Genomic DNA, 27,814 nt, shown 5'->3' with positions numbered 1-27,814 from the left:
CATTTGTATGCAACATGGTTTGATAATACAGTAGTCTACAAATAAATAGTTGTTATAAATGTACCTTCAATAGTCAACATTTAGTGTAGGTAATCAAAAGTTAATCATATTTGTCCTAAGACATAAGAGTAATGTTATGGTTGTTACATACCTGTATTTATTATTATGCTGTATGTTTAAAACCAGCAGATTTACTATATATGTAACATGTCATGAACTTACTGTTATTCAAAAAATTGCTTAAAATATCTTAAGACAAGAATGGGTGTTGTCATTGGTTTTATGTCAACCTACTGTAGGTTTTAGGGTGAATACAGCAGATATAGGCAACCTATATCATAATATTGGTAGTATGAGTTATTTAATGACCCAAATCAAGTAAAACGTCTCTTCCTCAAGCATGCAAAAGTCAAATATAGATATATATAAAACACAGTTTCCAACAATAAAATTTTGTCTTGTGAAAAAGACCAGTGGGGTTGGCAAGAAAAAAAGTTAATGTCAAGTTATATGTATTTATAAAAGTTCATAATAGTCATTAGATTATGTGACCGCTAGATGGCGCTCGTTTAAAAGAAGCGTTAATTTCAAAGGAGCGTTACCCTGTACTAAAAAGGCGGATCTATTGACGCATTCCGTCCAAAACACAACATTAGGGTAGGCGACATTTAACGTATATCTATGGACGCTAACTAGTATTCACGTATCATGCTCAACTCTATTATAAATATTATTAAATATTCTTTTACGCACTTTGAGAGTGTTTGCGTTATTTCAGAGAGATATTTAAGCACATATGAAGTAACAGTGCCGTCTGTGTACTATAGTTACACAATGCAGCATTTATCTCGCTCGTAAACATCGCTGCTGTCCTCAGATCATTGTCTGAGCAGAAGTTTCATCATAAGCCATGACCGTCAGATGCTCTTCACCTCAGGAGCTGTATTTTTATATGCTTGATAACAGATATAAGGTGAGTTATGGCTGGAGTGGACGCTGTCAGACGGGCTTATATTAATTTTGGCATGACAGGAGAGAACAGGATACTAATGAGTGACAGAGAGAGTCCACAAAAACTGCTCTCCGGTTGCATTTCATTTGATGAATATTATCTTTTAGAGCTTCAAGTCTTGCCTCAGGTTTTTCCCTCAGGTGTTTCTCGTCAGATTTGTCGTCTTAGAAAGGTGACAAATGTTTCAGTTTAAGACATATACTTAAATTAATATAAGTACTGAAATAGCCTATAGTACCTTTGTATAAGATTTCAGGTAAATCGTAAACCCATATTATGAAATCATGATCGACTTATTGATTGACTTATTTAAATATATAATAAATAAACATAATTCAATTTCAATATTAAACATAAATTGCAAGAAAACCTAGCAAGATTACTAATACCTGCAGTAAACTACAATTAAAATAAAAAGTGAACATTGAATATTAGATGAAAGGCTTAACTTGAATAAGCAATCAGTTTTAAAATGATAAAGATCGCCATAGAAATATTGCTGTGTTGCATTTAATAAATATTACAAGAATATTAAAAGCCCATAAATAATGCAGATTTTTATTATTTGATCCCAAAGTCTGAACTGAACTGGCTGATGAGGCTCTGGATGCAAAGTTCATGTTTGCCTTTAATCTTTGACCTTTAAATTCCCATCCAGCAGTACAGTATGTTGTGTCAGTATAAATCTGGCTATAAAGCCTCATTACACAATTTCCCAAAAGCCAGTGCAAGGTGTAAAGACAACTGAGAATTGACTGTGTTTGTTGTGGGGCTGTTTCGGTTGCTGTTGATAAGCTAATGTGTGTGTGTGGTGCATTTATTTGCATCTAAACTCTCTGTATGTGTTGTATTTTGGACCTCTGTATTTAAATGTGCTCTCTCTCCATAGACTGTAAAAGTCTCTCTCGCAGCATGTTTCCATCAGCCGTTTCGCTTGAATACGAATTGCTTTGTTTAATGGGTTTACACACACACACACACATATATACACAAATATATATATATATATATATATATATATATATATATATATATATATATATATATATATATTTGACTAGAAGAAAAATAGTTTTTATTTTTTTTCAAACCATTTTAAGGTCAATGTTATTAGCCCTCTTAAGCAATATTTTTTGGATAGTCTACAGAACAAACCACTGTTATACAATGACTTGCCTAATTACCCTAACTTGCCTGAATAACCTAGTTAACCCTTTAAATCTCACTTTAAGCTGAATATTGAGAAATGTCTTGTCAAATAATATGGACTGTCTTCATGGCGTGTCATTATTATAAATGAGTTATTAAAACTATTATGTTCAGAAATGTGTTCAGAAAATCTGCTCTCCGTTAAACAGAAATTGGGGAAAAACATACAGTGGGGCTAATAAGTCAGGGGTGAATAATTCAGACTTCAACTGTACATCAAAACGAATATTTGCTGAATGTGAATTGAATGTCTTGATGTAGTTACCCTCTAGATCAGTTTGGGAATGTAAACAGTTTGCTGGTGTGACAGGCAGGATTGCAGAGTCGTGCTGTGCGGCGATCCTTCATTCACTCCGGACGGTCTCATTGACACTGATTACATTACAGCGATCCAGAGTTCAAGCCAATTGAAGGACAGAATCAAGTTTCAATTGGCCAAATTTTCTCGGTCATTTAACTCTCCCATGTTGGATTTCGGGCCACTTTGTTTTTTTGTTTTTTTTTTAACAGCCGGAAAAAAAATAAACAATATTTTTTTGTCTTGTTTACACTCACCGGCCACTTTATTAGGTACACCTTATTTAAATGCCTTCAGAACTGCCTTAATCCTTCATGGCATAGATTCAACAAGGTACTGGAAATATTCCTCAGAGATTTTGCTCCATATTGACATGATAGCATCACACAGCTGCTGCAGATTTGTCGGCTGCACATCCATGATGCGAATCTCCCGTTTCACCACATCCCAAAGGTGCTCTATTGGATTGAGATCTGGTGACTGTGAAGGCCATTTGAGTACAGTGAACTCATTGTCATGTTCAAGAAACCAATCTGAGATGATTCACGCTTTATGACATGGTGTGTTATCGCTGTTGTTAACACTGTTGTTATAAAGGAATGGACCACCACAACCAGCCTGAACGGTTGATACAAGGCAGGATGGATCCCTGCTTAGTGTTGTTGTTGCCAAATTCTGACCCGGCCATCCGAATGTCGCAGCAGAAATAAAGACTTATTAGACCAGCGAACGTTTTTCCAATCTTGATAACGTTCACTACGTTAACGAGCAGTTGAACAGGTGTACCTAATAAAGTGGCCAGTGAGGGTATGTGTGTGTGTATTGACTTTATTAGTTTTCTCTGCGACACTCATCGCTCCAGAAACTTTCCATGGGCCCTATAGTAGATGATTATTTTTGTGTTAGCAGCTGCCAGCAGTCTTAATAACAGCCGGAGAAGAATGTGTGTCTATAATCTCTAAGCTTTTACTATGATGATCATATTGGAAGCCATTGTCAAGAGATAGTCCACCCAAAACTACAAGTTCTGTCAACCTTTACTCAGACTTCGCTTTCTTCTGCTGGAACGCAAAAGAAGATCATTTGAAGGCTGTTATTATCCATCCACATGGTTAATCAGCTATAGATCACATAAGGCTGCAGCCGGAACTTAACTAGAATTATTTATATTATTTATTAAATTTCCCATTAATTATAACTCATTAATGTTACCTTAACCGTCACCGTAATGTAAAACAGATCTGGACTCTTCTCTATTAGTATAGCTGATTAACAATGTGAATGGACGATAACAGCCTTCTGAGTGACATTTACTGCGCGGAAGGCCCCTACTGGCCCATATCTATCAACTGATAACCACTGATAAAGCTGATTAAAGCAGCTGACTGGACATGGTGAAACGACATTATTGGACCACACTAACCAGCCAAATGTGGGGTCCCATATGTGACGTGGCACTAGACTTTTAGGTATTTTAGAGATGTGTAATAAATAAATGTATGATGTGGTTTTATGTGTCTTTGGCAGCGAGAAGAGGCTGAATCCAAAGCCCGAGAAGAAGCAGAGAAACAAAGGATCGAACGAGAGAAACACTTCCAGAAGGAGGAGCTGGAACGCTTGGAGAGAAAGAAGGTAAAATAAAAGTCCACCAATCAAGCTAAACACAGCATCACGCTCTCTCATTCACACACACACACATAGGCGTGCTCGCTCGCTCGGGAGTGATATTGTTAGACCGCCGGCTCCCGTTCAGATTACACCAGTTACCGACCGCTCCCATGCTTTATCCGGAAATTAATCCCACGTTGCAATAAATCTGGTCAGGCCCCGCAGACCTCTAATCTGGCATTACGGTGGCTCAGTGGTTAGCACTGTCGCCTCAAAGAAAGAAGGTCACTGGTTCGAGTCCCGGCTGGGTCATTTGGCATTTCTGTGTGGAGTTTGCATGTTCTTAGTGTGTGTGAATGAGTGTCTATGGATGTTTCCCAGTACTGCTTTGCAGCTGGAAGGGCATCCGCTGTGTAAAACATATGCTGAATAAGTTGGCGGTTCATTCTGTTGTGGTGACCCCTGATAAATAAAGGGGCTAAACTGAAGGAAAATGAATGAATGAATTTTTAAAACTTGTTAAATATAGCACTTGGGAAATATTTTTAAACGATTTAAATTTCACAGGAGGGCTCAACATTTTGTCTTCAATTGTATTTGAGATTTTAGTTCAGTACTGTTGGTTTAACGTTTGTGTTTACATTTTTAGCGTCTGGAAGAAATCATGAAGAGGACTTGACGCAGGAGCACAGGTGAGATGTGTGTGTGTTTCATAAATTCATCTTAAACACACTCAGTAAAAGAAAATTAACCTGGTTTATTCATTTCTTTGCAGAAAGATGTTAAAACTTGAACTCAAGTGAATCGCAGAGTCACTGACAGCGGTAAAAATCTATTTATAGTACTGTGAATATATAAAAATCACTTTTTTATTAATATCATGTAAGTAGGGTTAAAATAAAAAAATACAATGTTGTTTTCCTCTCGTCTTGCAATAATACAGAAAAATCCGTCAGAAGCTCTTCATACTGGTGCGACAAACTAATCACCAATGAGGTAATCGAGGCGCTGCATGAATTGAAATTGAAATGAAGCTGCATGAATTATGTTTTGCTTATTTTCCCGCTTGTGTGTCTTCCTCAGCTCTGTGTCCTGGGACGCAGCACTGGTCAATAACGGAGCTCCGCCCACTAAGCATCAGAATGGACTGTCCTCCAATGGAGACGCTGCAGACTTTGAGGAGATAATCAAGCTGTCCAATCACAGTGGGAACAGTGGGCAGAGTCAACCGGCTGACGACCCAATCATGGCCTTCGAGGGAGGAGAACCGTTCATGATGTAGGCGTGGCCTATGAAACCTCAACATGTGGCAGGTAGAATCAGATTTTGTTCGATTACGTACAGTTGAAACCAGACGTTTACATACACTTTATAAAGAGGCATATAATTATTATTTTTTTTTAATGAGACTAAACTTATTTTTTTAGGTAAGTTAGGATGATCAAATTTGTTTCTGTTCTGCTTAATAGCAAAATAATGAGAGAGATATTTTTGAGAAATTGTTATAACCTTTCTTGAAAGTCACGTTTACATGCAGTAAGATTATTCTGCCTCTGAAAAAGCTCAGATGATGATGTCAAGCTTTTGAAAGTTTCTGATTGGATAATTGACAACATTTGAGTTATTTGGAGGCACAACTGTAGAATAGGATTGAAGGAAAACCTCAAACACACACTGCTTCCTTGTGTGACAACATGGGAAAATCAACAAGACAGAATCAACAAAAAAGCCAGATTACAATTTGCTGAATTACACTGGGAAAAGGAATAATTTCATGAGACATGCTGGTGGTCTGATGGAACTAAGATTGAACTGTTTGGCTATAATGACCAGTGTTACATTTGGAGGACAAAGGGGAAAGCTTACACGCTTATGAACACCATCCTAACTGTGAAGTATGGGGGCGGCAGCATCATGTTGTGGGGCTGTTTTGCTGTAGGAGGGACTGGTCCACTTCACAGCATAGATGACATCATGAAGAAAGAACATTATGTAGAAATACTGAAGCAACATCTCAAGACATCAGCCAGGAAATGAAAACCTGGCCACAAATGGCTCTTCCAAACAGACTATGACACTAAGCATACTGCCAAATTAGTTCAAATGTGCTTTAAGGACAACAGAGTGAATGTTTTGGAGTGGCCATCACAAAGCCCTGATCTCAATCCTATAGAAAATTTTTGGGCAGAGTCCAGTGGTGCTCGCTGCAGAGCCATTTGAGGAGAGCTGAGCTCCAGAGAGGGGGAGCTTAAGCTTGAGCTCCACCTTTTTTGCACTTCTTCTACGAGTGATGTCACTGGGGGTAGGGTTAGGGGTGGGGTTGGTGTACGCATTAAAACAGCTTACAGGAGGAGGAGCGACAGCTCATGCTCTCCCCTTGCTGGAGCTCAGCTCTCCTCAAATGGCTCTGCAGCGAGCACCCTCTCGGCAGAGTTGAAAAAGCTTGTGCGAGCAAGACATCCAACAAATCTGTATCAGTTACATCAATTCTGTCAGGAGGAATGAGCCAAAATTCATGCAAACTATTGTGAGAAGCTTGTGGAAGGATACCCAAAACATTTGACCAAAGTTAAACAGTTTAAAAGCAAAGCAAAAAAATACCAAGGAAATGTGTGTAAACTTTTGACTGTCTAGAAATTAATAGAAAATTCTCAAATAAAAATCTCTCTTTATTCTGGCATTTAGCAAATGTAAATCATTTAGGTTATCCTAACGGACCTAAAATAGTAAACGATTAGTATCATTTACCATCAGACATTTTTTTAAATGGTTGTGTTTCTTTTTTTAGAGTGTATGTAAACTTCTGGTTTCAGCTGTATGTTAGATCATATATGGATCAAATCTGGGCACCAGTGGAGTTGCTTTTCAGTGTTTCGTCTTTCAGCAGTGACATTTACATTATACTGAACTGAACTAAACTGAACCTAAAATAAAATCTTGAAAATAATGTATAAAGGATGATTAAGAGAGTCTCCAAGCTATTTTCCAGGCATGAAACTGATGATTTCTGCTGTTTGTTGACTTTAGGACAGTGTGAATGACTGAAAAAAGCAGCCTTGGCATTCTGCAAAGCGTCTCTATTTTCAGCTTCATAATACCAGTCATAGATGTTGTTGGCAAGCTTTTAATAGTTCAATAAATCATCTTCTCACATGTGTTTCTGCTGTTTTCCTGCAGAGGTGCTGTGAGAGATGAGATATCAGAGTCTTCTGGATATGAAGAGAAGAAGAGAAGCCTTACTCTACCACCGCTTCCACCCTGACGTGTGCCAAACCAACAAAAACAGACTGCTTTAACTTTAGAAACACAGCCGAGCCGGACGCGCTCAGGAGAAAGTGCCAGAAGACGATCTTAAAGAGACACTTATATACATATACAACGTTTGCAAAAAGTCTCTGTCTATTTCAGTGTGTGTGTCATGGTGCAACATTTGTTGAGTTTCTTTAACAAGTCACCTGCCGATCATGTGGTGCACCTTAAAAGAGTCGCTATATATTGAATTTTAGAAAAGACAACTTGGCTTATCTTTATGATATGAATTATTGTTGTTGTTGTTGCTCTTGTTATGATGTATTGTTATCGTTCTTTTAAGTAGAGAAAAAAAGCAAACGTGTGTCTTGAACTATTGCGTTATTTAACGTGTGGCGCATCAGAAGAGGCCGATATTCTGTATGTTAATGTATATTTGCCTGATTATGACAGACCTGTGGAATAAATCTTTATGAAAGGGGCTGTTTGTCAGTGAGTGGAGTGTTTGCTGTAGTTTAAGCTAATCGTAATAATGTGATTTTTATTTTAGTCTGGCTATATCATGATGGTAGAACAGTGCTTTATAATAAAAATAATAATAGTTCCTTACATTTATATAGCGCTTTTCTTGGCACTCAAAGCGCTTTACACATAGGGGGAATCTCCTCATATACTTTTTTTAATGCAAGAAAGAACATTACAAATATATAATATGAACAAAGAGACAAAGAGGGTTACATAAATAGAATTCCAGCAAATTAATCAAGTTTAAATAATTTACACCAAGAAAGCGTTTTACATGCAGTGTAATTGTTAGAGTCTTTTAAAGAGTTCACATAAATTTCTAAGATCTTTCTGAAAATAAAAAAGTAAGGGTGTATCTTTGAAAATTAACATTTATGGAAGTAAAACTTTGCTATAAAAAAACAATAAATCAATAATAAATTTACAATGAGAAGGATCTACACTCAGAGAGTAACCAAAGAACACAATTTTTGGGGAAATACAGAAGTTTGGAAATAAGAATTTTTTTAATGAAATTGGAAAAGTCAACCCAAAACACTTTACAGTAAGTACACTCTCAAAATAAATGCTTTAGTGTTTCATCATACTGAGTACAAAATTAGCATTAGGGGGAAATATTGTTATTAAATTTAGCTAGTTTGGTATTTATTGGGTAGCAATCTCCTCATCTACCACCAGTGTAGCATCCACCTGGATGAAGCGACAGCAGCCGTTTTCCACCAGACCGCACACCACAGAGAGAGGAGACAGAGTGATAAAGCCAATTGTGATATGGGGAGGGTCGGGAGGCCATGAAGGACAGAGGCCAGTGGGTAAATTTGGCCAGGATGGTGGTGTTAAACCCGTACTCTTTTTCGAAAGACTACCTGGGATTTTAGGGTATATGCTGAAGCATGCTAATAGGACATTTAATTTGTCAGTAACCTGGGTTAAGCGCTTCCAGCAAACTGCCAAAGGAAAAATCAGCATGTTTAAGGTCTGTTTTCTTTAAAAAATCAGCGATCTCCTCTGGCTGAGTGATATCCGAAATAAAGTGGGTCTCAGGTTGCACAAGAAGCACTGCATTAAATTACATTTCCCCCGCCATGTCTTTATAATATGAGCATTTATTTTACCTCATTGTATTCAATGGAGCGTCTGCGCTAGTCTGCCGATTCTGACGGGCGAGTGCGAGTAAAGGGTCTTTTGTCTCGTTTTACGCTTGAAAAACTAAATGAATGCCAAAGTTTATTTAACGGAATGTATTTTAATTGCATCACAACATCAATGCTGTAAAAGGAACCGTATAAAATGGAAAAAACTCACAATAACCGGTCACCGGAAGTTTATAAGTATGGGAACAACACTAGCTCGGCATATATCCAATTATATTCATCTGTCTCGATATTCTACTGCATCCCAGAATATTACAGAGCACCAAAAATGTAAAAATATATATTTATTATATTTAAGATATTTTTGTCAACAGCAGACGGCAACTAGCCGTGACGCAAATTCACGAGTCTCTGTGCTCCAATCAGGTGAGCCCTCCTCAGCGCTCGCCATGACAACGAGACAACAGTGACGTGCCTTGTAAAAATTTGCATATGCATTCCTATAAAGCTCGTGTGCTCTCAGTCAGCGTTGTCAGTTCGCCCGGTGTAGCTGTTTGTACTTGACCAAGGTGAGTTCAATACCGACGGTACGAGTGGAGCTACGCCAAACTCACGAAGTCCGCTTCGTGATGCTTCACCCGGGCCCGTCTGTGCTGTAGTTCCTTGCGGTTTGCGTACATAAACGCAATATCGCGAAGAATATTACGTGTTTGTTGCTCGAAATGTGCCGCCGAGCAACATCCAGTGAATACTGGCACGGCCTGGCGCCCGGTCATTCCGTGCACTCCCTGGGGCGAGGCGGCCTTTGAGCCCTAGGCAGGGAACAAACAACCCCCGAGGACCCTCAGGGAAACACGGGGGGCCGGTAGTGGGACCTCGCTGCGAGGGTTATGGTGGGTGGGAGTAGCGAGGCCCACTCATCTTCTATTTTAAACTATAGTTTCAAACTTTAGTTTACTATAGTTTGAAATAGAAACCATGATAACTGTTATGATTTAACTTTATGCAAAGAGCCTAGGATGACCAAGAGCAACAGATTCGGCCATTTTTGAAGTGAAAGCGATCGCTCGTGCATTGGATATCATTGCTGTCGCAATGGCAAACAGCGGCTTTGTTTTTATTTAATTTATTCAAAAAGCGCGTTATTGTTTCCCAAATTGCACTAGAGTATCGCCTCTTGGTGATTCTATGCTCTCTGCTCTTTGTCTGAATGTTGTAATGTTTTGCTTTGTTTTTCAGATGAGTTGTTGAGCAAAGAAGGACTATTGAAGACAACAGTTGAAGACGACCGCGGGTCATCTCCACGAGCGCGCGCATCATAATGTTTTCGGTTTGTTTTCTGAGAGTTTGTCTTTTTAGATAAGTTTGCAGGTCAAACAAAATAAACTATACTCTTCCTAAACACCTGTCTCGTGTTTTATTTGTCTTCTACAGCAATACACTGTCATTTAAGTCTGTTGAATGCATTTGTATGCAATATGGTTTGATAATACAGTAGTCTACAAATAAATAGTTGTTATAAATGTACCTTCAGTAGTCAACATTTAGTGTAGGTAATCAAAAGTTAATCATATTTGTCCTAAGACATAAGAGTAATGTTATGGTTGTTACATACCTGTATTTATTATTATGCTGTATGTTTAAAACTAGCAGATTTACTATATATGTAACATGTCATGAACTTACTGTTATTCAAAAAATTGCTTAAAATATCTTAAGACAAGAATGGGTGTTGTCATTGGTTTTATGTCAACCTACTGTAGGTTTTAGGGTGAATACAGCAGATATAGGCAACCTATATCATAATATTGGTAGTATGAGTTATTTAATGACCCAAATCAAGTAAAACGTCTCTTCCTCAAGCATGCAAAAGTCAAATATAGATATATATAAAACACAGTTTCCAACAATAAAATTTTGTCTTATGAAAAAGACCAGTGGGGTTGGTAAGAAAAAAAGTTAATGTCAAGTTATATGTATTTATAAAATAAGTTCATAATAGTCATTAGATTATGTGACCGCTAAATGGCGCTCATTTAAAAGAAGCGTTCATTTCAAAGGAGCGTTACCCTGTACTAAAATGGCGAATCTGTTGACGCATTCCGTCCACAACACAACATTAGGGTAGGCGACATTTAACGTATATATCTATGGACGCTAACAAGTATTCACGTCGTATCATGCTCAACTCTTAATACTCTTTTACGCACTTTGAGAGTGTTTGCGTTATTTCAGAGAGATATTTAAGCACATATGAAGTAACAGTGCCATCTGTGTACTATAGCTACACAATGCAGCATTTAGCTCGCTCGTAAACATCGCTGCTGTCCTCAGATCATTGTCTGAGCAGAAGTTTCATCATTAGCCCTGACTGTCAGATGCTCTTCATCTCAGGAGCTGTATTTTTAGATGCTCGATAACAGATATAAGGTGAGTTAATAGAACACAGCCAGGAACTCTTCTGCGCGAGTCAGCGTGACGTGCGTGCGCGGGCTCATCATTTGAATTAAATAACGGATACAAGCAACGGGCGGAACGGTAATCAAAGGTAAGTACGATATTCGACGTTTCACATGTTTTATTTGTCGTTTTACTTATAATTTATGTTGAATTGAACTTTAGATGTGTAACGTTTTACATTATAATAAATTTTTAATGAACACTTAACCACTTTATACGTTTTTATGTCGCCCTGTATTGACGAGGTCATTGACAGCAGCTAATGAATATATATATTTAAAAAAATAGCTGTTTTGGTTATTTATTTGGCAATTTCAGCAAAATTACTTAATTTTATGTCTTCATTGCTTTCTAACCTGTGTAAAAATATAAGATGATCTATCAAATCGACTTGGAATGAGCATAAAAAGTATTGCTCCGGCTATAACGTTAAAGGCTAACTTAACGTTATAAGCACTTCGCAAATAGCATTAACGGTGCTTATCATCGAGCTAACATTTTTTAACATGTAATCCTAACAAAGTGAATCGCTGTCGGTTCACGGTTTTGTTACTTTGTTTGTAAATTTATAGATGGTCTCCTCGCCAGAGAAGCTTGCTATTTCGTAAGTTGTCTAACGTTACCCTATCGCTAGTCAAGTCAAGTTAATTCTTTGTGGTTTCATTCTTTACTGATTTCCTTTGTTCACAAACCATGCTTGTCTGTTTTTTTTTCTGATTGCTGTGCTATGTTCTGGTGTAAGTTTTTTTTTCCCTGTTTATTAAAAATAATTTTGTCTACATCCTTCTCTTTCGATTCACGTTACTGCAGTTTACTCATAAAAGTATCTTTAAAAATGTTTGTAAACGCATTCATTTTTTTAAAAATTATATCATGAAGCTTTTTATAATTTCACAAGGAAATGCAATCCAAACAAGATCATTGAATTTCTCACAAAATACCATGCAACTTAATATACTGAGTGAGGAGTCAAAATTGTGGCTAGTTTATGGTACAGATACTGTGGATTGGACATATATATTAATGGAATTGTACTTTGTAATAGTAGATACCAGGTGAGATGTCATACTGATTAACATGTTATTTTTCATATAACTTTTTAATGGCAGTTTCGCTGGAATCTCCAATTGAAAACATCATCGTGTGCGCTTAGACTTCTGTTCCAGTTCTGACTACACACCACTCTGCTTATGTGGATCACTGACTACTATGTTCTCTGAAGGTATTCATTCATTCATTCATTTATTCATTCAGTCATTTATTCTTTTTCTTTTTGGCTTAGTGCCTTTATTAATCTGGGGTCACCACAGCGGAATGAACCGCCAACTTATCCAGCATGTTTTTATGCAGCGGATGCCCTTCCAGCCTCAATCCATCTCTGGGAAACATCCACACTTATTCACTACGGACAATTTTAGCCTACCCAATTAACTTGTACCGCATATCTTTGGACAGTGGGGGAAACCGGAGCACCTGGAGGAAACCCACGCAAACTCCACACAGAGACGCCAACTGACCCAGCCAAGGCTCGAACCAACGACCTTCTTGCTGTGAGGCGCCACTGCAGCGCAGAACCTGAAGGTATTACTGTAGTAAAACAACAGCACCCATGACGGTAACGCTTTCTTTTACAACCCACAAAGTACCGCGTAAGTACAGTGAAATAACGGTGTGCTTTTCTGTACATATAGTGTACCTACGCAAACGTTAATTATATGTACAGAAAAGTACACCGTTATTTCACTGTACTTACGCGGTACTTTGCGGGTTGTAATATATATATATATATATGTAATCCAAAGTAATTGTCTTAAAACCATGCATATTTTAATGAGAATGAGAATGAGAATTAGTCAACAGGGCTCAACACTTAAGATTTTTTTCTACTGGCCTGGTGTGGCCAGTGGAAAAGATTTTTACTTGTCCTGCCAACTTTTTCTCTGGCCTACCAAAAAAATATAAAAGATAATTTTATGCCATTAATTAAGATAAGTTTTTAACCACATGTTTAAAATTGTGTATCAAAAGAAGACAAATGTATAGTAGTTGTCCATATATTAACTCTTTTTATTCAGCAATATAACTTTTTTTAACAATTGATATTTTAACGAAGGTTGAAGGTTTCAGATTACCAGTTAACTATTCATAAATTGAGAGTCTTATTAAATTATACTTAAACCGTATTAGTAAAAAGAGTGTTACTGAACAGTACTTATATTATTTTTTACCTTTACAAATTGTCAGTAGCCAGCACATGCTCTATTAGGGAGATTGTTAGTTGTATAAATCAAAAGCATCCTGTTTTTAAGCACTGTGGTATGAGCTTGGTGAAATGATCTTTAATTGGATATTAATAATCTGTTATTGACTTATTAAAGTGAATGCTTGCAAAAAATATATATATTTTTATCAGCAAAACTTTGGGTGTAATCAAGAGATTCTGGTGACTCATAAAATTAAGATGGTGAGCAGGAAATAAAAAATATGAATGTGAGACAAAGGAAAGTCTGCATTTTTTAATTGATACTATAATACAAAGGAGAAATAAATAGAAATATTATAAAGAGGACAGAGTTTTCTACTGAACTGAAATATATTTTCTGCCATTGACAAAACTACTGTAAGCTACTCGCATGAAAAAACTATAGTAAAAATATGTTTTTGAACCATACTACAGTTTATTGCTAATATATATATATATATGTATGTATATATAATTTGTTTTTCACGCTAATAATGTTATCTTTCAGACATCATCATGATCATCATTGGTATTATTAATATTATGATTAAATTAGGATTTTTTTCTTAATTTCCTAATATATAATAAAAAATACATTTTATAATAAACAGCCTCATTATTCATTTATTCATATGATTAATATATGAATATAGAATATAGAATACGTGTTAGCTTTTGTAAGTGATTTGATTTAGTATATGTCACATTCTCAATATTATTAGTAAAGGAAACATTGGATCTATGTGGCATTAATATATATGTCAGTTAATATGGAAAGCGAGTGCATGTTTTTGGCAAAACTAATATTTTTAGTATTTTATTTTAAATGCGTGCTTGTAAAACAATATTATTTGCACAAATAAATGATGGGGTTCTTCTTTAAAAAAAGTAGTTTCTCTACCCCCTTTAAAACATATGGGCCTTTTACGCTATAACTAACGTGGTTCAAGAGATGGGTAAGCGACAGAGAATTTTGGGAAACATTCTTCACTACATAGTTCTTTCCCCAAACAATGCATCGTATGATAGTGCAGTGGTGAGTTTGAGAAACGCAGCCCTGCTGGTGTGTTATGAATTGCATGTTTTAAATGACAGTGAGACATTTATTGGCGGTGTAACAATTAAGCTTAAATAGGCTGAGCATATTTTTATTAATATTAAAACACATTAATAAAAACTAGCCACTCTTTGATTTTTTTAGTTTCTGTATATTTTTATCAAACAAAAAATGCAATGAATTGTTTATTTTGGTTTTCATTTTATTAGAATAAATATAATTATTAGGCGACACAACTTCTACACTGGCTCTTGCGTTTTTACATATCCTAAAGACTTTTTTGGCTCAAAGACATATGCCTGTTAATTTCAGCGCTGTATTTTGACAGATTTCGCAAAGGCTTCAGCTGTTCTACCTCTCAGCTGGTACCGTTTTGTGACTGTGTGGCGTCTGTATCAAGTGTCTGGATGACAGCGAGGGAGAACGAGATGAGATCAGACCCCAGATTCGATGTGTGGCCTCATGTCAAAGTTACTTTACTGCATTTAAAAAAAAAATTGGCTCATCTAAATTAACTTTTCATTCGATTAAAAGCCGAAATATTGCCAGACAGACAAAGCAACTTTCTGTTCAGTGATAACATACGCACACACACAGAATACACTCTTGTCGGCCTATTCATTATTGATTTTTTAACATTAAACGCATAATAAACAAGTGCAAAAAAGAAGAGCTGAACTTTGGAAAAAGTAATCACTGCGGATGCCGCAATGGTTGCTTTGTTTCTCTGTAGTTGGCTAGGCTTATTAATGGCGCTGCATTGCTTAATCACTCGTTTTAATAATAAATAAGATTATTTATTATTTAAAATTGTAAGATGATGGTCGCGTGATTTTTAAAATGAGAGTATGCATTGCGGATTTATGGCTATTGATCTTATCTACCGGCGACCCACTCAGAGTTAAACATCAAGTAGGTGTGTTAAAGGTGCATGTATAAATTAGTTGTGTTGCCCCCAGATGCTGCAAATAAATCATATGAATAAATAATCACTAGGCGATTTATTATAAAATGAAATTTAATATTTATTATATTTTAGGAAATTTAAAAATAATAATTTAATAATAATAATAATAATACTAATGATGATCATGATGATAATAACTATTATTTTTAATTTTGTGTATTAGAAGTGAAAAAAAAACATAATTTAATAATAATATTAATGATGATGATGGAGATTCTTGTTGTTGTTGTTGTTATTATTATTATTATTAATAATAATAATAATAATAAGTAGGGTATTGTTTATTTATTTTTGGAAAAGTCTACTTTTACAATTTGACACTTGTAAACCAGAGCAGAAAGTTCTAACCGGCAGGCCCATGTCATATGCAGTACAGATATTTAATAAATAACCTACTATAAATCAAAAGAATTCACGCATGCTTTTTGTTTTCACAAGCTTTGGAGATGTAACATTCGGCTTTTAAATAATAGGTCACCTATAGCTTTCACTTGAGGCTGTGTTCAAAATGACATCAGTGTTTTTAAAGTGCACTGCAAAGGGAGCACAACTGTAAATATGAAGATCGCTAAAACTAAACTGTAAAAATAGGTAAAAAGCAAATTACACCTAAGAGAGATGATCTTAATGCTTTTTTTATTTTTAATCATTCAATGTTTAAATGTTATATTGTTCTAAATGAATAGGGCATAGGGGGATAAGTGGCAATAGAACACATCTAGAACTATGTTTCAACTAGCTGCAGAGCTGTAGTTGCGAGCGCTCAAGTTTGCGACGCAGTTTGCAAATGTTTGTTGGAGCGATGGATTTGGGAAATGGCAAATCAACAAACTGCTTGTAACGACGGAACTTGCGACCTAAGTTGATGGTTTTGGGAACCGCACCCTAGATCTCTGCACCATAGGCCTAGCTTTATTATCACAATTTTCATAATTTAATTATTTCATATTCTATTTAATTCTATTTCATATTATAAAATATCTAATTGTGTGTTCTGAAGGTTGGAATGACTAGAGTGTTAGTAATTTATGATAAAAAGAATTTTCAGTTTTGAGTAAACAATCCTTTGTGAAAACTAGGGGGCGCACAGATTCTTTCTGAGGGGGCAATCATCAATCATGCTTTGCAATCAACAAAGCAACCATCGCGGCACCGCAGTGATCACTTTTTCCGAAGTTCGGCTGTTCTTTTTGCACTTAATTATTATGCGTTTAATGTAAAAAAATCAATAATAAATAGGCCTTCAAGAGTATATCGTGTGCTTGTGAAAACATTAAGTGTTTGTGGAAAACATCTTTGTGAGGGAACTTTGCTGAGGTAACGCAAAAAAATTTTTTTTTTCTCACACCCATTTTTTATGAAGGCAAAATGGCTATTTAGATGATTACAACAGGTTTGTAATGGCTGATTGACTCTTTTTTATTGATCGGATTGCAGGCCATTTATAGATAAAATTATAATGCATAGATCAGGAAAATACCACGTAAAAAAAAAGATCATGCAATTTTTTAAATAGAATAAATGTATACTATATATAATAATTTGTGCCCCCCAGTTTTTATAAAGGATTGTTCACTCAAAACTTAAAATTCTTTCTGTCATTAATTACAAACACTCCCGTCGTTCCAACCTTTAGAACACACATTTAAATATTTTAAAATATATGACATAGCAATTAAATTATGAAAATTGTGAGATTAAAGCTAGTCCTATAGTCCAGAGATCCGGTCCCCGCGTCAGGTCAGGTGCGCCCGAAAATAAAACGCGCACACGGCGATGGAGGCGCACTCAACTCACAAGGGAGAAAAGTGGGTGACATGAGACGATCAGCTTAATTAATTACATGTTTCGGTCAACTAAATCTTTAAACACAACTCTTGAGCTCTAAAAGGAAGAAACGCAGAAGAAATTTGCTGTTAAATAAATTTTAGCAGAGACTCAACTGCCAGTCATTTTCACATTAGTTGTTCGGGAAGATGTAGCCTAATAAAATGTTTAAATAAAAATAAATAGTTCACTGCACAGTCCCACAGTAGGCTGCACTATAAATAATATTTAAATTTATTCATTAAAGTTTTATTATTAATATGATTACAGTTAAGCTAAAATTGACAAAACGCATAACACTTTGAATGTTTGCTTTCATTTTGACATTGCTAAAAAGCGCACTTTTACAGTTGTGTAGAGAAACATCCCATTATGCAGCAGCAGTCTAGGTATAATAAATGCCTTTTGCATTTAAAGATGTCCAGCCTGCGAAGTCAAGTTTGCAGTGATATAAATGGAATATATATATTGCTTAAGTGCAACTACCGCGGATCAACCGAGAAACCTCTCACAATCTTTTACAAATATGTAATTAAGGCTATACTGCTATTTGCTTATACAAAATTAAACAACATTAAATATATTACAGCATATCGAATTTGTTTTGACTTGTAGCTCATGGCCCTAAAATAAAAATAACCCGAAAACAAGTTATTAAAATTTAAATAACTAAAAATGTTAATTTATTATAAATTAATAAATAAAATGACGGGTAGGCCTAGTCACCTAATGGTTTATAATGGTTTACAAATGACAAGCAGACAATATCACGAAAAAAATACACTTATGATAGCCTAAGATAAATCTTTATTTTTACATTTAAAATGATGAAAAAAGTTTTATAGCCTATTAAGTTGACTGTTATCCGTGCCAAACATATTTTCACGGTAATAACTGTGAATTTAGGCATCTTTTTTAGGTATTTTTCTGGCTACACTAATGCCTTAAAATGTAACTAAGTCATTGTTTTGAATGACATTAGGGTAACATTTAGCTTTTCTCTAACACTGATGTTGGTTGGATAATAGGCTCCGTAAAGCGGGATGACTCGGTTAAGCTGATTTTACTATATTTATTTACCGGATATACGAATAGTCTGATCGTGGGTCAGCTTGCATGTGTGGGCATAATTTGACGTCTTTACCTAAAACTTTAAACATTCATATGCCTGCTATTTGACATAAAATTGAAATAAATAAGGAGAATAAAATATGATTTAAAGCACTCGTTTGGCACTGAAGCCATGATCCGTCTGCATTAATAAGCGGTATCGTTGCAATACCATCATTAATAAAATCAGTAATAGCGACACTGTGCATATTAATATTACTATTAAAACGTATAATACTGCCTTAGGTCTGTAACAAAGTGAAGTAATAATAAATGTGAATAAATAGCCTAAATGAAAGGAACTAGAGAGACCAAAATCAGCCACCAGGTTTAGTGCCCCCCTATGGATTTAAAATGCCCCCTCAGTTCTGATTCCTGGCGCCGGGCCTGGATGTGAGTCTAGTTACCAGCGTGAAAAACAGGTAGTAATAGAAACTTTTTTTATCACGTGTTTGAGGCCATATTTGACTACAAAAGTGCAGTCAGTAGGCTACTTTAACTTTTACCAGAGTTGTTTTAAGCATCAGTATCACTTTTTTTTGAGTAGGATGTGTGTATTTTTGCCATCTCTGTCCATTTCATAAAAATAAATAATATTACAATAAAAAGTATGGTTAAATAACTGAAATGTGTTCTTAAACAAAAACGTGTGTAGCATGCAGTCAAAATAGCATTTATTATTTGAATGTCACGTTAATTTTCTTAAAATAACACATAAGGATGTGCATTATATCAACTAAAACAGAGTTTTTCTTTGTTATAGCAGGTGCAGCCAAACTGCGACACAACAGCCACGGAATTTACAGGGCCGTGAGAGATCACCTGTACGGTCTGGCGGTGGCAGACGCAGAGCGGAAAAACTATCTGATGCTTTTGTTGTTGTTAATGTTAAATTGACTAATACATGTTTTGTCATTACTTTTGTCTGCAAATATTAGGCTAATAAATAATATTTTTTAAACAAAATGTTGAATTTCTGAATCATGTGAATTTTCTAAAACGTTTATAAAGGTATTTCTCACAACCAAATTTCGACTTAAAATTGACGTATTTTTCGTTGTTTGGACGTCTTACAATTACGTCTTTTGGACGACATGAAAAAGACGTCTTTTCACGTTTCACTTTTCCACCTGTTTTCCACGTTGTTTGGACGCCTTACAATTACGTCTTTTCGACGACGTTAAAAAGACGTAGTTTCGTCTTTCACTTTCCCACCTGTTTTCCACGTTGTTTGGACGTCTGACAATGTCGTCTTTTCGACGTCTATTCGACGAACTATTGCTGGGTGGGGAGCTCATCTGTTTGTCGGAACTACTAGACACAATTTTTTTTATCAACTATAATGTGTTTAATTAGTTAATTTAAAATTCATTTCATTATTCCAGCAATAATTGTTGAGTGAAAGAATGCGCTAGAAATTTGCATTGCGGCTCCCTTTATTGTACAGGCTTATTGCACTTAAACTTTTTTAGGTTCGGCTCTCGAATTAGTAAGGTTATGAGTAAATGTTATTTAAAATATTTAAAGCCTGCCATCTAGCCTACAATAACAGCAAATTTAATAATAGAAAAAAATAATAAGACAGGCCTACTTTGGCGTTGCAATAAAATAGTATTAATTATCAAAAAAATAATTACAATATATAATTAAAATAGGAAGAAGTAAATGAAAACAAATGGTACCCTTTGTTTTTATAGCAGGGCCCAAAGTGTTCTTATTCTGGTTCTGCTAACAACTATTAAAAAGAAAAAAAACACACCAAACAATAAAAACACTAGTAACTGATATTAATAATAATAATAATTATTATTATTATAAAGCCCTATTATATTATTATAAAGATTGTTATGAAACAATCATGTAAACCAGGTGCTCCTCGGAAATGGCTATCTTTGCTCTGCATCAGGTGCACAGCAGCAAGAAGCTTGGCAGTGAACTATGACCTTATTTTAATGACAAATGTCTAAGAATACTGCTTTACGTTTTTATTTAATTTATACATACGCAATGAATGTAAGCCTGCTAACTGTGTGTGGTTCAAATGATAGAATATGTAAACTTAGTTAATATATAATTAAATAATAATAATTAAAAGCCTGCGTGTAAGGCTTTTATTTTGAGGGTGACGTCACGAGCGCAGATTTGGTTGACCAATTAGAGGAAAGTGGGCGTTTCAGCACCGCCTACATGTGTAAAATGAATTTTAAAGTCGTTTATCCGTTTTCCTACCCTAAACCAAAAAACGAAAATCCAGCCAAAATCTCGTTTTTTCGTTTTCTCGTGAGCAAAAGGAAAAACGGCCGTTTTCTCCATTTCCTTTATTCCGTTTGAAAATGGAAAACAAATGAACAAAACGTACACGGACCGTTCTAAAACAACAAGTTTTGTACATTTAGTTTTAAAGGTTTAACTAAATAAATCGATCAAAAACTTGAAGAAAAAAACTAAGGTTAATGAACATTTCAACCGTCTATGCCCTTAAATAGACAGTGAAAGAATAATTCAACTAATGCGATTATCAATTTAAAACTTGAAAAAATATAAAAACAGAAAAAACACACACGTTTATCCCTTTTTTCTCCCTTCACGCTTAAACTACATTTCCCATGATTCCTTCTGCTCTTTCTACGGTCTAAAGCGTGAATGATTACGGTAAGTGATGTGAGCTGAAATAGTCATCTTCTTTCAGTTTAGAATTGTTTGTCAATAGTTTGCCAAGCTTACTAAAATAAACGATCTTCACGGTTCATTATCCTGACGTTTGTCACTGTTTAAGACCCAGAATTTAGAGCTACTAGGCTAATTAGCATGTAGCTGCTAAACAATAACGTTATGGTGTTGAAGCAGGCGTCGCTGAATTTCTTGAAATTACGAAATACACAACACGACGGTAAACGTTCAAGTAAAGTGTACTGTGTATGCAGATATAATACTGCAATCATGGGCTTTTGCAACGTTAGGTTCCTTAAAACATAGCATTTGAGCTTTCTCAGAGTCAAAATATATATGAAGAGTTGAATAGAACTACCACAACTCAACTAGGTTAACCCATCGATTTCTAATGAACATACATTATATATGTAACGTTAACGTTAATAAGTGTGTAAATTAACTTAAGCAGCGCGTGTAACGTGTTTCCAGGCAACGAGAAGCCGGTGATGTGAAGATGCTGAGGAGGAAACCAACGCGCCTCGAGCTCAAGCTGGACGACACGGAGGAGTTTGAAAGTGTCAAGAAAGAGCTGGAGGTAAAATTTTGGACTTGTCATCGTGTCTTAAACATGTGTCATAAATAGTTGCTTCAATTTACTGTACACACATAAAGACATGTTCCTTCATCCCAGTGGGGACTCTCATAGACCCCTTAATGATGGTTCTACTGTACAAACAGTAGATTCTATCCCCCTACCCCTAAACACAACCCAATTTATCTGTACTGCATGTCTTTGGACTGTGGGGGAAACCGGAGCACCCGGAGGGAACCCACGCGAATGCAGGGAGAACATGCAAACTCCACACAGAAACGCCAACTGAACCATGGTTCGAACCAGCGACCTTCTTGCTGTGAGGCGACAGCACTAGGTCTGGTGCGACTGCTTCGTCCGAGGACAGGATTTTCCCGAATGTAATTCTATAAATTTGATGGGAGTAAACCCAATATAGAAATGTAAACAGAGATACGCTAGTGCTTGAGCCTACAAATGGACAAAGCAGTAAAATTAGTTATAAATCTTAGTGCAGCATGGTAAACAGTGTCCAGTGCATGCAGACTAGAAGACGAAGCATACATATAGATAACATCAGCGTAGTCCAATATCAACATAAATGTTGCATCAACCAGCTTTTTTGTAGCATCAAAAGTAAAGTTGTATTGGAGTTGTTCTACAGCTGATTTTGATAGACTACAGTTATGTGTTAGTAACCACAGCGAAAATATATTTCTGCTAAAAACATTATCAATTATGATTAAGTTATGATAATGATATTATTAGGTTATGAAAATGATACTTTAGTCCCTGCTCTCCCCTACTTAATTAAAATAAAGCAAAAATTCTTAGTCCACCACTGCAAATCAGTCAGTAATAGTGTGATTTCTTCATCATTCTTTTTCTCATTTAAAAGCAAGCATGTAAGCAAATCTTACAGAAAGTAAGAAGCTTTCTATAATCTCATGTTACTTTCCCCACATGTGTTAAGAGTCGGAAGAAACAGAGGGATGAGGTGGATGTCGTCGGTGTCGCCACATCCAGTGAGATGAGCGGAGCGGCAGGTGGCACTGCTGATGGGAAAACCAGAGAGCAGATGATTCACGAGAGAATTGGATACAAACCCCACCCCAAGCCTAACACGTTACCATCGCTCTTCGGAAACCTTCAGTTTTGACAAGTGCCAATCCTGAACAATGGACTATAAGGTCTTGAGAATCTGTAACACAGACACGTACGTGCACACAGAATATATTCTGCATCAATCTTGCCAGATTAGAAATGGACATAAAATTATGGCTTTGGTTAACGGTGTTTGTGATAACTGATTTCAAATGACTATTTTTCTATTGAAATAAATAAAGCCTTTCTAGTTGGATGTGGAAATGGTGTGTAAATGTGATATTGGCAGAATTATATTTTTGATAATACCGATTAGGGCGCAACGATTATAAATTTTGGTTGTACGATTATAGTATTAGAAATAATCACGTTTATCATGATTATTTGCATTCATTGATCCCAAAACCCCATTAGTTTATAAATAGTTTAAAACGGTTTTAAATTTTGTTTTATATATTGTGCCCAACTAAATATTTGTTGCTGGTTTAATCGTTTAATTTTATTTAAGTGCATATAAAAAATTCAGTGGATATTATTGATGCATTATTTGGTAAAACTGCTCATTCAATGTGTTTTTGGTCATTATCAATGCACCGGTAAAATAGACCCAGCGGCGAAACCACGACTGCTTGCATGATGCTCATGCCTCGTGTTGACGCACTGCTTCTGCATGCAGTATGAAAGCTCTAATCTGTTAACATGGATGCGAAAAAAAACACTCTCTGGTCATGCCTGCGGTGTGAAACAGGCTTGAGTCTTTCACCACTGTCTTTAAAAACATTCAGTTGATCCCAGCTGGGGATTCGCCACATGATTGCTCTCCACAACGCCATTATTTGTAACTTTAAGTGGGTTTGCCAATCTGTGTCCTTTCCAGTGCTTCTTCCTTAAACCGTTAGCCGTTTGCAATTCCCACGGTCACAAAAGCCCCCTGTCATCTCAACTAGGTGCACCTGAAAAGCACGAGTGTGTTGTGTTGCGTGCGCGTCCCTCCATTGAAAAAAACTAACTTGGACGAGCTTGCCTTAGTTAATAGCCCCAGTCATAGTGAGTAGAGTGCACTGCTTATTAGCCTTAATGTACAAACAAGTGCACAGTTGCCATAACAAGTTGCTGCAGTCTTGTTCCGTGCAGAAATGCAGTGTTGAGAAGCCCATACGTGACTAATTAAATCCCGGTTAATAGTGAAACCAGCTAATCGTTGCATCCCTAATACAGATTATACTACTAATATATATATATATATATATATATATATATATATATATATATATTAGGGATGCAACAATACAGTTAGCCCACGGTTCAATACATACCTCGGTTTTTTAACACTGTTTTCGGTTCGGTTTGGTTCTCATGGCTTAACACGTTTTTTTATTCTACAGGCAATAGGAACAGTAAGAGGTAAAGGAGAAAAAAATAAAAAAGATTTTTTGCAAAACTCATTTTGTTTTACTTAAAAGCCAAAAAAAGTACAGTAGTTCCTGGTGTATTGAATAAAAAAATGAACACTGAAATCTGACAGCTGCTGGTAGCCCATGTACAAACTGGGGAACACATAAAATCCTACACTTTGAAAATAAACATACATGGGAAGTAATAAAGATAAATTGGCCATTTCAAATAAACATATTTGTACTTAAGTAAACATAAATAAACCATCTTAATTATCTCGATGCTGAAAAATGCGAGACTGTAATCTGTAACATGGATCGAGTGCTTTTATATGATGACAAAAGCCCACATCTCCCATCACCATAAACGACTACAAATCTTTAGCAATAAACACCCGCACTGCCTTTGTTATTTATATGCGTCTCTCGGAACCAGTTGGGTATGTTGGCTTGAAAGATTCAGCGAGGGACTGTTGCTATTTGGAGGACTTTATTACCTTCTCTGCTATCCTGCCTTCATACAGTGATATTGCTGGGTGATGGTGCAGCAGATGTGCAGTCATGGTTATACGTGTAAAACAATGCTTTCACAGTTATTTTTTGTCACCGTTTTTTCTTTTATTGGCATTATACTTATCGGGAAAACCGAAATGTCCTCACACCGCAGATTTGTAAGACGCCTGCGCTTCCTCGTACTGTTGCTTCTCTTCGCCGGCGCTTCCTTGTACTGTTGCCTCAGCCTCACTTTACCGCTGCTCGCCATGTTAAAGTGTGGAATGATGGTCAAGAACCCCTAACTTTAAGACATAGTGATTGTATATATACTCGCGAGGAGGAGTTTCCTCATCTCAGCTCATGGACTTACAGGCACACACAGTCAATTCGGGGAGATATAAAACGCACACAAATTATTTAAACGCAAAACCGTGAAAACCGCAATTCACAAGCACGTATTGAACCGTGGAGGTCGTACCGAATGTATGTACAGGCTATATGACATAATACATTACTTGCCATACTTGCTCAACTACTTACTTTTTTGGGGGAGTAACTATTGTTATGCATTACTTTTAAAAGTAACTTTCCCCAACACTGGGTATAACACAACACTGAAATAAAAAATAAAAAGCACTGGAGATAAGAGAATGAAAACACTGACAGATTTTATTTTAGAAACCACCTAAAGTTACCAGTAATGGCACGTCTGATTAGTGATCATGTGGTGAATGTTAATACACCATAAACACTTATTCAAGAGTGTATAAAACACTCTTCTAGTGGGTTAAAATCCGCTATAAAAATAACTAAAAGCCATTCTCTTTAAAGCCTGTGGGACGGAGTTAGCAGGTAAAAGTGTTTACCACATCTACACATTTTATGCATGAGGGGTTCCGTTTGATACTTCGTTTAATTGTCAGGATGCTGTCAGCCATGCAAGTGGCAGCTATATGTAAATTGTAACACCACATACACAATAGTAAAAGGGTGTGCTTTTACTAAGATTAAACTAATATTGCAGCTCATTAAAAGACCAGCTATTAAGATGATGGATGCAAATAATAAGTTATGCATCAATATCATCTGCGCAATATTAGACACCACCTGTAAATCATCACATCATCCCTACTATCATCGTAACTATGTTTCATTCATGCAGTGCCGGTGGGTGCATGCATATTTTTTAGTTCTGATGAGTAGTGATTCCAAATGCAATAAATCTGTTAATATAAAACTTGTAGTAAGAGTAAATGGTGGGCACGACTACATTTTTGATGCAAACCAAGCAAAAGGTTAATTTTGAGCCCTGCATATTTATCTGGGAAGAATGATGTACATCTGACCTTTTAGTCAACATAACTTTTGGAGACATTTATGTGGCCAAATGTAATCGTTTTTCACAAATCAGATGTTTTTTGCATTTTCTCTGATCGGATGTCTATGTAAACAAACCCTAAAAGTGACAGTGGATAATTTCCTGCCTTGATGCTTTCACTGAATCATTCATTTAAATGATTCTTTCAAAACAGCTGATTCATTTAGAAACAAAACAAGTAGCTCTTTTAATGAATGCATTACTAAGTCATTGATAGGGCCAGACAGAATTTGTGGAAATGTTTTGCTATTCCTGCGGATACTTTTGTTAAAAATCTGTAAATTTATCCGGAATTTTTTTAGGAGTATCGTAACTAAAAACTTTATATATTAAATGAAATAAAACATTTTACATTTATTTAATGTTTACAATGCAAATACATGTAGATCCACTTATTTGATAAACAAAGCAAGTCTGTCATATAATATGTCTACTAAAGGACAGAAAATATTACTTTACAAACTGTATTGTAAATGAATCAAATGAACATTTTATTATTACTATTATTATATCACAATAATAATAATGAAATTCTTTTAAAAACTGAATAAATATAAATCTACACCGATTTACACAAGTAAACACATAGACTCAATGATAGGCTAAATATTCTGTGGAAATCTGTGGATTTCTGCGCGTGCAGATTTCGTGTGGGCCTAGTCATTGAGTTGAAAACAGATTCATTCAGAAAGACACACACACAAAAAGACAGAAAGAATTGCTCTGTTTGAAACCCTTTTCTTTGGCACAACACAAAAAAAATCTACTAATATTTGTCAACTTAACACCGCTTCGTCTGTAGAACATAGTTGTAATTTACGTGTTGATATTCAGGAAATTATTTGTTCTATGATATTACTTATAGCTAGCCAACACAAAATCTGCATGCGCAGAAATCTATTTACTTATTTGCTTGTGTAAACGTGCTTAAATTTATATTTATTCAGTTAACCCATCACTGAGAAACATCCATACACTCATTCACACACATACACTACGGACAATTTAGCTTACCCAATTCACCTAAAGCGCATGTCTTTGGACTTGTGGGGGAAACTGGATTATTTTCTGTCTTTCAGTAGATATATTATATGATATATTATACAACTTGCTTTGTTTACCAAATAAATTGGATCTAGATGGATTTGCATTGTAAACATTCAATAAAATTTAAAAAGCTATTATTTATGTCATATTTAGTTACGATACTCCCAAAATAATTCTGCATAAATCTGCAGATTTTTTACAAAATTCTCTGCAGAATTAGCAAAAAATGTCCACAGATTCTGCAAATATTCTCAATCTAAAAAACAAATATACAAAAGATATTGTGTTCATAACATTGTGCTTTTGAAGTTCTTTCTAATGAATGTTTATGATGCAGTGAATGCTTTTGGAGTCTTTAAGCACGGCATCTTTTTGCACTGCATTTATGTTTTTTTCCAAAGCAACAGCAATAGTTTAAAGAGGCAACTGCGATATACATATTCCAGAGAAAAAAGAAACATTTAAAAACGTCAAGCATCAAAAACAATTTAGTTTATAAATGAAATCCCAACAAC

At 35.7% G+C, this 27,814-nt stretch overlaps 1 protein-coding gene and 2 long non-coding RNA genes across 10 annotated transcripts; all 3 read left to right on the top strand.

Annotated features, from left to right (window-relative positions):
- The first annotated feature begins 852 nt into the window (after nucleotides 1–852).
- Nucleotides 853–7,451, top strand: LOC101887034 (uncharacterized). The gene is made up of 7 exons (NR_170285.1): nucleotides 853–973; nucleotides 4,047–4,151; nucleotides 4,777–4,819; nucleotides 4,903–4,951; nucleotides 5,071–5,123; nucleotides 5,211–5,440; nucleotides 7,305–7,451. It is a non-coding gene; the product is annotated as an uncharacterized LOC101887034 (long non-coding RNA).
- On the top strand, nucleotides 904–7,857 carry LOC101886997 (uncharacterized). Its single transcript, NR_170282.1, has 7 exons — nucleotides 904–973; nucleotides 4,047–4,151; nucleotides 4,777–4,819; nucleotides 4,903–4,951; nucleotides 5,071–5,123; nucleotides 5,211–5,440; nucleotides 7,305–7,857. It is a non-coding gene; the product is annotated as an uncharacterized LOC101886997 (long non-coding RNA).
- A 1,669-nt stretch (nucleotides 7,858–9,526) lies between these two features.
- On the top strand, nucleotides 9,527–23,249 carry cdc26 (cell division cycle 26 homolog). 8 transcript variants are annotated; one of them, XM_087251747.1, is made up of 6 exons: nucleotides 11,328–11,543; nucleotides 12,028–12,059; nucleotides 12,565–12,677; nucleotides 12,911–13,036; nucleotides 21,800–21,905; nucleotides 22,855–23,249. In XM_087251747.1, exons 5-6 carry the CDS (start codon nucleotides 21,825–21,827, stop codon nucleotides 23,038–23,040), a joined length of 267 nt encoding a protein of 88 aa, XP_087107873.1. In that variant the 5' UTR covers nucleotides 11,328–11,543; nucleotides 12,028–12,059; nucleotides 12,565–12,677; nucleotides 12,911–13,036; nucleotides 21,800–21,824; the 3' UTR covers nucleotides 23,041–23,249. The 8 variants fall into 8 exon arrangements, with proteins under 8 accessions (XP_087107872.1, XP_087107873.1, XP_087107875.1 ...); XM_087251749.1 differs by having other exon boundaries at nucleotides 12,806–13,036; XM_087251746.1 differs by having other exon boundaries at nucleotides 9,527–12,059.
- The last annotated feature ends 4,565 nt before the right edge of the window (nucleotides 23,250–27,814 follow it).

Source organism: Danio rerio, chromosome 5 (assembly GCF_052040795.2).
Source record: "Danio rerio strain M-AB ecotype USA chromosome 5, GRCz13ab, whole genome shotgun sequence".
NCBI classification, from domain to species: domain Eukaryota; kingdom Metazoa; phylum Chordata; class Actinopteri; order Cypriniformes; family Danionidae; genus Danio; species Danio rerio.
Note: the sequence above shows the minus strand (reverse complement) of the source record. Positions and strands in the feature narration are given on the sequence as shown.